Here is a 10,045-nt window from a genome sequence, read left to right on the forward strand (position 1 = left end):
GCACGTTCAAGATAGTTTCCTGCAAGAATTATTACATTTCAGGTGCGTTGGTATTTTCTCAAATTCGTCGAACAAGACTGATATATCCACTTTTCAATTAATCAACTCACATAATTTTTGTGGTCGTAATCTCGTCCTCGTCGTCAGTCCCAACTGCCAAATCGTCTTTTTCATCTGAAGACTTTCGTCCGGCTGACTTAGCTTCCAGCAGTATCTTCTGGATTTCGTCCTCTGTAGCCAGGTTGAAGGGTGTGTGGCCTCCCTTGTCTGTGGCAGTGACGTCAGCTCTGTTCTTGACCAGCATTTTCACTATTTTGGTCTGAAACAATGTGGACATAATTTGCTGACGTAAGATCATGTTTGAAATATATATATATAACATTGAAAATAAATTACTGCTTTTCTAAATTATTTTTTTTCAATACACAGATTTTGTTTTTAAAGTCGTTATGTCCCTATTTTCAATACGATGAGACATGTGTTGGATATATCCGTGATCGATGACAGCTCTTTTCTTCTTTGGATTATCTAAAGAGCTTAATACAGAATGAGTATCATAAAACACAATGCAACGGTCATCTTTAAGCTTTATGCAGAATGATCATGATAAAAGACAATGCAACGGTCATCTCCTTTACGCTTTATACAGAATGATCATGATAAAAGACAATGCAACGGTCGTCTCCTTTAAGCTGTATACAGAATGATCATGATAAAAGACAATGCAACGGTCCTCTGCTTTAAGCTTTATACAGAATGATCATGATTAAAGACAATGCAATTATTATCTCCTTTAAGCTGTATACAGAATGATTATGATAAAAGACAATTCGACGGTCATCTCTTTTAGGCTTTATACAGAATGATCATGATTAAAGACAATGCACCAGTCATCTCCTTTAAGCTTTATACAGAATGATCATGATTAAAGACAATGCAATTATTATCTCCTTTGAGCTGTATACAGAATGATTATGATAAAAGACAATTCGACGGTCATCTCCTTTAAGCTTTATACAGAATGATCATGATAAAAGACAATGCAACGGTCATCTCCTTTAAGCTGTATACAGAATGATCATGATTAAAGACAATGCAACGGTCATCTCCTTTAAGCTGTATACAGAATGATCATGATAAAAGACAATGCAACGGTCATCTCCTTTAAGCTGTATACAGAATGATCATGATAAAAGACAATGCAATGGTCATCTCCTTTAAGCTGTATACAGAATGATCATGATTAAAGACAATGCAACGGTCATCTCCTTTAAGCTTTATACAGAATGATCATGATCAAAGACAATGCAACGGTCATCTCCTTTAAGCTTTATACAGAATGATCATGATTACAGACAATGCAACGGTCATCTCCTTTAAGCTGTATACAGAATGATCATGATAAAAGACAATGCAACGGTCATCTCCTTTAAGCTTAATACAGAATGATCATGATAAAAGACAATGCAACGGTCATCTCCTTTAAGCTGTATACAGAATGATCATGATAAAAGACAATGCAACGGTCATCTCCTTTAAGCTGTATACAGAATGATCATGATAAAAGACAATGCAACAGTCCACTGCTTTATGACCGTCTAACATCTGAGAAAACAAAGTCTTGAAATAAAATTTTAAGATGGAAGTAACATTGCAGAAGTTGTGACCAGAAGATCTAAGAGAGCAGGGTTTTGAAGACATCGGACACCGATTGACGCAAACAATATTTTTCGCTAATATTTAGCCTGTGATATGTTCGCTGTGTGTTGAAACAAGTGTGAAAAAAATTGTGAAATCAATCGTACAAACGTTATGACACAGAATGTTGACTATAATGACATGCCAAGAATCGTATAAACGAGGGTTGGGTAATTGAACGGGTTATCTGCCCGATCAATTACAATCACAGGACCTATTTTGTAAGAGGCATTAACCCCTGGTTTACGTTTATTGTAATGAGGTGGGTTTTTAATTTGAATTATTGTAACGTGTCTTTCCGATACGGCTGGACATTTCGTATTAAAATGCCACCTACACACCTGACCATACTTAGCAGCACAGTGCAATGCCGTCCACCCCGAAGCATGCGTCGTCCTCGTGACGTCAGCGCCGTGTTTGAGTAGCAGCTTGCCGCATTTTAGGTAGCCGTTGGATGACGCAATGTGCAACTGCTCACACACAATTGAGTGGCGTCAGGAGTAATATTTTGCACTCTCAAAAGTTGGTTTAAACATAAGGCCAAAAAAAATAATAGGTGTGGTTACGGTAACATAGCCAAAATAAATAGGGTAGGTAGGTAGGCAATCACTTTTTTTTTTTTTTTTTACTTTTTTTTCTAATGTGTACAAATTAAACCTACTTGACAGGGAAATAAGTGTGCGACTCGGGCGCTTTCGCTTTCATTGCGTTTTTTGCACTCCTTTTTTTTTTTTTTTTTTGACAAATGTAATAAAAAGTTATAGGATCGGCCCCTAAAAATAGGGTAGGTCGGGTTACCGTAACCACACCTATTTTTTTTTTAGGCCTAAGTTTATTTTAACAAAAGTTACAATCGTGACATGTATGCAAAATACACAGGTAACAGCAACAAGCTAGAAGCTTATAGTGGTGTTCCTGCATGGACATTACAACGTAAGGCGGTAACGGCTGAACAATTCGTCTAAATAAACCAAATCTATTAATAACATAATAAACGCTGCATGATCATTATAAATAAAGACAGTAAAAGGAAGGAAGGAGGGGAAGAAGAGGAATAAAAAGAAGAGGGATGGGTAGGAGATTAAAGTTGTTGTCTCAATAGTTGTACAAAGTCTATCCCGAATGCGACGTAAAAACCGTCATACAAGTAAAAGATTGTGGGAGTGTCAACCCATGCATGAACACAAAAGAATAAGAAGATGTTATACATGTACAAAGTTATAAAGTTACAGGGAAACCCTTCCTTTCGTGTAAACTATGTTACAAACCAAAATTTAAAGATCTACTTTGTTTTTAAACATCATGAAAACTCACAAAGGCTTTTACATGCGCTACGAGTACATTTCTACCTGAACATTCATGCCTTTACGCGTTAACTATAATCATGCCCATCACCACAAAAAACACTTTAGGCTTTTACGTTGGAGAATCTATAAATCAAATTTTGTTTTTTAAACATTACCGTAAATACATAAATACATAAATATCAAATACATAATTAAATACATAAAATAAATATATAAATAAATTTTTAAAAATTTAAATGATTTAGAATATTCTGAAAAAGGACCAGGAATGTCAAAAAGCTTACCATGGTCACCCCGTCATCAGTGACTGCGGTGTTGACGTCATTTTTGCTTCTGACCATTGCCATGACCCTGTCCTCCATGTCACACCCTCCGGCGTGACGCATCTTCTTCAGGGTCTTCTCTGACAGTCCTGGCACGAACGTAGAACACAATTAATTAGCAACACTCATTTAATATAATTATGTAGGGACGCCAACAACAGAACAAACCCTATCAAAACAAGAAATTCCTCCGAGGTAGGAAAAACACCCCCCGTTGGTCAAAGGGAAATAACCATTCTCACTGCCACCAACTGAGAAGGTTATTTCCCTTTGACCATTAAGATGTCCCTCTATAAGTCCTTGTAGAATCTTAATCCACCAATAACTCCCCAACCGTGTGTTTGACTGGTCCCAATTTTTGTAAGGACCGTCTCAGGAATGTATAGAACCTGTTCACCAAGTTTGGTGACGATCGGTCCGTTCATTCTTGAGATCTATATGCGAACACAAACACACAAACACACAAACACACAAACAAACAAACAAACAAACACATCGACCGAAACCTATACACACCCCTATACGGGGGGTGTAAAGAAGAATGGTAAGTTTATTGAACGTTAATTGACAAAATGGTGCATTCACGTTTTGTCAAGAAAGTGCTCCATAAACAAACTATACTTGTTTCTTATAGTTCTTGATTCTTCATTTGGAACGTTAGCAGTCTAACGGTTTAGGGTTATTGTTGTTGTTGTTGTTGTTGTTGTTGTTGTTGTTGTTGTTTCCACGGGGCACGAAGTACTAACTTTCTGTAAAAACTGACTTATTGGTGTGTTTTTTTAAAAATACTTAGTTTAGATACAATCGGGAAACCCCGCTTTTCTGGTAAACACAATGCGTGTTTCCTTCCTCTTTCAAGGCGTCAACGAGGCTCTGTGTAGTTTGAGATAAATGTCTTGGGTCGACAGAATCATGCACAATGTAGCGTGTGTCGAACCTAAACAAAAGGTTTAGATAATATTCCAACTGTGTAGAAAGTTAGTAACAGACACCATGAACATGAAATGCTAAACAAATAAAAGAGGTATGATCATGTCCTTGTTACTAAAAAACAAGTCGCGTAAGGCGAAATAACAACATTTAGTCAAGTAGCTGTCGAACTCACAGAATGAAACTGAACGCAATGCCATTTTTCAGCAAGACCGTATACTCGTAGCATCGTCAGTCCACCGCTCATGGCAAAGGCAGTGAAATTGACAAGAAGAGCGGGGTAGTAGTTGCGCTAAGAAGGATAGCACGCTTTTCTGTACCTCTCTTTGTTTTAACTTTCTGAGCGTGTTTTTAATCCAAACATATCATATCAATATGTTTTTGGAATCAGGAACCGACAAGGAATAAGATGAAAGTGTTTTTAAATTGATTTGGACAATTTAATTTTGATAATAATTTTTATATATTTAATTTTCAGAGCTTGTTTTTAATCCAAATATAACATATTTATATGTTTTTGGAATTAGAAAATGATGGAGAATAAGATGAACGTAACTTTGGATCGTTTTATTAATTTCTATTGTTTTTTACAATTTTCAGATTTTTAATGACCAAAGTCATTAATCAATTTTTAAGCCACCAAGCTGAAATGCAATACTGAAGTCCGAGCTTCGTCGAAGATTACTTGATTAAAATTTCAACCAATTTGGTTGAAAAATGAGAGCGTGACAGTGCCGCCTCAACTTTCACAAAAAGCCGGATATGACGTCATAAAAGACATTTATCAAAAAAATGAAAAAAACGTTCGGGGATTTCATACCCAGAAACTCTCATGTCAAATTTCATAAAGATCGGTCCAGTAGTTTAGTCTGAATCGCTCTACACACACACACACAGACACACACACACACACACACGCACGCACGCACATACACCACGACCCTCGTCTCGATTCCCCCTCTACGTTAAAACATTTAGTCAAAACTTGACTAAATGTAAAAACAAGTCGCGTAAGGCGAAATAACAACATTTAGTCAAGCTGTCGAACTCACAGAATGAAACTGAACGCACTGCATTTTTTCACCAAGAGCGCATACTCGTAGTTTCGTCAGTCCACCGCTCGTGGCAAAGGCAGTGAAATCGACAAGCCAGAACAGTGCGGTAATGGTCGCGCTGAGAAGGATAACACGCTTTTCTGTATCTCTATTCTTTTTAGCGTACTGAGTTTGTTTTTAATCCAAACATATTATATCTATATGTTTTTGGAATCAAGGGCCGACAAGGAATAAGATGAAATTGTTTTTAAATCGATTTCGGACAATTAATTTTAATCATAATTTTCATATTTTTTTTATTTTCAGAGCTTGTTTATAATCCGAATACAACATATGTATATGTTTTTGGAATCAGAAAATGACGAAGAATAAGATGAAATTGTTTTTGGATCGTTTAAAAAAAATGTAATGACAAGTTTCCGATTTTTAATGACCAAATTCATTAACTATTTTTTAAGCCACCAAGCTGAAATGCAATACCGAAGTCCGGCCTTCGTCGAAGATCGCTTTGCCCAAATTTCAATCAATTTGATTGAGAAATGAGGGTGTGACAGTGCCGCCTCAACTTTTACAAAAAGCCGGATATGACGTCATCAAAGACATTTATCGAAAAAATAAAAAAAGTCCGGGGATATCATTCCCAGGAACTTTTATGTCAAATTTCATAAAGATCGGTCCAGTAGTTTTGTCTGAATCGCTCTACACACACACACAGACAGACAGACACACAGTCTACAAAGTCTATTGACAGACAGACAGACAGACAGACAGACAGACAGACACACACACACACACACACACACACACACACACACACACACACACACACACACACACACACACACACACCACGACCCTCGTCTCGATTCCCCAGCTATGTTAAAACATTTAGTCAAAACTTGACTAAATGTAAAAACCACAAAAATGTTCACATCTTGCGAAACACACGATACCTTTGCTCTCCATAAAGCTGATGACAATGTCCCAGGTGTCTGTGTTCTGAGGCGCGTGGTCTATAGGAAAGTTCCCATCAACATCCATCAGACTGACGTCACCTCCATTCTGAGTGAGAGAAAAATCAAAACTTGACTAAATGTAAAAAAGAGGTTGATTTGACATACACAGCGTTTGGTATGTGGTGCAGCAGTTCGGCACCACATGGGTCCTGCACCCCCACTTTTGACCATGGACGTTTAGCGGGGGTACCTCCCCTAGATCGACTGCCTGCCAAGGCTGTTGAGCTCGGTCTGCCCACCGATTAGTAGAACACATGGGCCCCACGCTTCGTTTAAGCCCACCAGCAGGAGCGGTGTAGACCGCGGCATTCATATTGATTGATTGATCGTACGTGCCACATTCATATTGATTGATTGATCGTACGTGACACATTCATATTGATTGATTGATCGTACGTGACACATTCATATTGATTGATTGATTTTACGTGCCACATTCATATTGATTGATTGATCGTACGTGACACATTCATATTGATTGATTGATCGTACGTGCCACATTCATATTGATTGATTGATCGTACGTGCCACATTCATATTGATTGATTGATCGTACGTGACACATTCATATTGATTGATTGATCGTACGTGACACATTCATATTGATTGATTGATCGTACGTGCCACATTCATATTGATTGATTGATCGTACGTGCCACATTCATATTGATTGATTGATCGTACGTGACACATTCATATTGATTGATTGATCGTACGTGACACATTCATATTGATTGATTGATCGTACGTGACACATTCATATTGATTGATTGATCGTACGTGACACATTCATATTGATTGATTGATCGTACGTGACACATTCATATTGATTGATTGATCGTACGTGCCACATTCATATTGATTGATTGATCGTACGTGCCACATTCATATTGATTGATTGATCGTACGTGCCACATTCATATTGATTGATTGATCGTACGTGCCACATTCATATTGATTGATTGATCGTACGTGCCACATTCATATTGATTGATTGATCGTACGTGCCACATTCATATTGATTGATTGATCGTACGTGCCACATTCATATTGATTGATTGATCGTACGTGCCACATTCATATTGATTGATTGATCGTACGTGCCACAGTAGTGGAAGTCTGCAAGGAGCGAACGAGAAAAAGAAGAAGGTATACAAACATTTTCTTTCGGATGACGACGACGACGACGACGACGACGATGACGATGATGAAGATGATGATGATGATGATGATGGTTATGATGATGATGATGATGATGGCGATGACGACGACGACGACGACGACGATGATGATGATGATGATGATGATGATGACGAAGACGACGACCACAACGAAGACGAGGAGGAGGAGAAAGAGGATGGTAAGGATGATGAGGATGAGGATGATGAAGGAATCCTTACTGTCAGCAGGAGCTGAACGATATCAGCGCTCTCTTGGTAACAAGCCACGTGCAGCGGTGTCCACCAATCGTCATCTCTCATGTTGACGTCAGCACCCCTCAGGACCAGCAACTCTGCCATGCCATGGTTGCCCTCTGCACAGCACTGTTGGGTGGTAAGCAAATGGCACACAAATCAACAAAACAAAACACAAAACATTCATTTTTTGAAGGAAAAAACCCTACTGTTCTCGTGTATTTTTACATCGTGCATTCACTGTGTAAAACACACTATTGGTTCTGACGAAAATCACTTGAAAGTTGGTGCAAAGTTGGTGCAAAGTTGGTAATACGTCTGCCATGTGAACAGAACGTTGGCTGATCTGCCAAAATGACGGCAATAATTTCAGCTATTTCAAACAGAAATTAGGTGTTTTGTCCAACAGCCGACGTCACAAGACATCCATGTTTACGCTTACAAATGAATGCATCAACATTTGTGTTGATCATTATTTCACAACAGGATCTGAATTGCAGTGAATATATTCCCATATTCAGTGTATATGTACCAGGAAGCACTTCAGATAACCTTGAATACGCATGTTTGTAAAACCCAAAATTTGTCAAACTTAAAACTGTAATTACCTTGTGCAGAAGAGATGTTCCATTGCCCGTCGAGAAATTGAAATTACATCCACCGTGTAGTAATTTCAACACTGAAAATAGACAGAAAAATTGTGGCTAATACTACTAAAGACGTGTGTGGCGGAGGAGGTCAAGAAAAGGTTGTGTAGACAAACATCTCAACCCGGCAGTGTCGAGGCTAAATGGCATACATGTACAGCAAAGACAGCCGAACAAAATAGATGTGTGCATCGCTCAAGCAGGATATAAGATTCAGTGTATGGGGGTACTCAAAAAGAAACAGCCAACAACCGCCACACAAATACAACTAGCCTTTTCTCCAGCAACTGAATAGGTAGCTTGTTCTGGTGACACTCAACTTTGACAAAAGGGTAGCAAGCAACAACAAAATGCAGGAATGATTTACATAAAAAATATGTGTATGTAGGCCTACATTGCGCGCGAACACACACACACACGGTCACACACACACGGTCACACACACACGGTCACACACACACACACACACACACACACACACACACACACACACACACACGACCCAAACGCCCTTCCCCCACCAAAGCCCCCATCCAAACACCCCCCCCCCCCAACCCGCGTAATCCTACCCCATCCATCCCAACCCCTGCCCAAACCCCCACCACACCCGCAGCCCCCCCCCCCCCCTCCCTCCCACCCAACCCCAGCCGTTCTCCACACACCTTCTTTCTCATCCGTCTCTTCAATAGCAGTCTGAAGACAGACGTCCGCGTGAAAATGCACGGTGTTTCCACGACGGTTGGGTAACCTTGGCAACGGTCGTGAAGACGGATGCTTCTGCTGTTGCTGGCTTTGTTCTCTGGAGACAAACTCCATGTAATTCTCCACCTGACGTCGTCGTAGTTGTCGACAGAGGCGAAGTCTTTCTGCCTGCCCCAGACCCTCTGTGCTACCTACGCTAAAGTCCATGATCGTAGTCGATGGTCTGGGGATAGTTTCTCAAGGATAATGGCGGTGGTGGTAGTGGCGATTGTGACGGTGGTAGCATGAGTTGTTGTTTTTGGTGGTGGTGTTGTTGTTGTCGGTGGTGGTGGTGGTGGTGTTGTTTTGGTGTTATGTTCACGCCTTCTGTTGTTCAATATGTCTCGTCGAAATGGCGACAGAACATCGATCAAAATCTACATTTGGTGGTGGTGGTTGTGATGGTGGTTTTTGGCGGTATGTTCACGCGTTCTGTACTTCAATATGTCTCGTCGAAATGACGACAGAACATAGACCAAAATCTACATTTGGTGGTGGTGGTGGTGGTGGTGGTGGTAGTGGTGGACCAAAATCTACGTTTGGTCAGCTGTCTATCGAGTGATTTGGCCGCCCTACTTGCTGAGTCTGAACAGATGCGACTGGCGCACGTGACTCACGTATACTTATCTTCAGACACAGGGGGCAGTCACTGAGTAAGTAAGTCACCGACTCCCATGCGAATCGGCGTGGAAGTTGGCCGGCTGAAGTGGCCCAACATGCTGCTGGAGAATAAATGATTCGCATGGTAAGGGGGTCAGTTTGGGATGGAAGACCATGGCATACAAAGGGCAGGGGGTTGGGGAGGGAGGGAAGGAGGGAGGGAGGGAGGGAAGGAGGGAGGGAAGGAGGGAGGGAGGGAAGGAGGGAGGGAAGGAGGGAGGGAAGGAGGGAGGGAGGGAAGGAAGAAGGGAGG

General features: G+C 40.3%; 2 protein-coding genes across 3 annotated transcripts in view; both read right to left on the minus strand.

Moving 5' to 3' along the window:
- LOC138945704 (unconventional myosin-XVI-like) overlaps positions 1 to 10,045 on the minus strand; it is a 56,602-nt gene that overhangs the window by 41,352 nt on the left and 5,205 nt on the right. The window contains exons 1-7 of one of the 2 annotated variants that reach the window (XM_070317193.1): positions 9,054 to 9,300; positions 8,353 to 8,423; positions 7,730 to 7,873; positions 6,267 to 6,375; positions 3,290 to 3,417; positions 2,040 to 2,168; positions 111 to 319 (exon numbers count right to left, since the gene is read on the minus strand). In XM_070317193.1, coding sequence (XP_070173294.1) covers positions 111 to 319; positions 2,040 to 2,168; positions 3,290 to 3,417; positions 6,267 to 6,375; positions 7,730 to 7,873; positions 8,353 to 8,423; positions 9,054 to 9,300 — 1,037 coding nt within the window. Of the gene's footprint in view, positions 1 to 110; positions 320 to 2,039; positions 2,169 to 3,289; positions 3,418 to 6,266; positions 6,376 to 7,729; positions 7,874 to 8,352; positions 8,424 to 9,053; positions 9,301 to 10,045 lie in introns of those variants that run through there. The other variant, XM_070317194.1, reaches the window with a different exon arrangement.
- Positions 9,054 to 9,434, minus strand: LOC138945705 (uncharacterized; the record flags this gene model as incomplete). Its single annotated transcript, XM_070317195.1, is given in 1 exon segment — positions 9,054 to 9,434. A coding segment is annotated over 1 exon segment (104 nt), but the record flags the coding sequence as incomplete, so codon positions are not given.

This window comes from Littorina saxatilis, linkage group LG13, assembly GCF_037325665.1.
Source record: "Littorina saxatilis isolate snail1 linkage group LG13, US_GU_Lsax_2.0, whole genome shotgun sequence".
Classification (NCBI taxonomy): Eukaryota; Metazoa; Mollusca; class Gastropoda; order Littorinimorpha; family Littorinidae; genus Littorina; species Littorina saxatilis.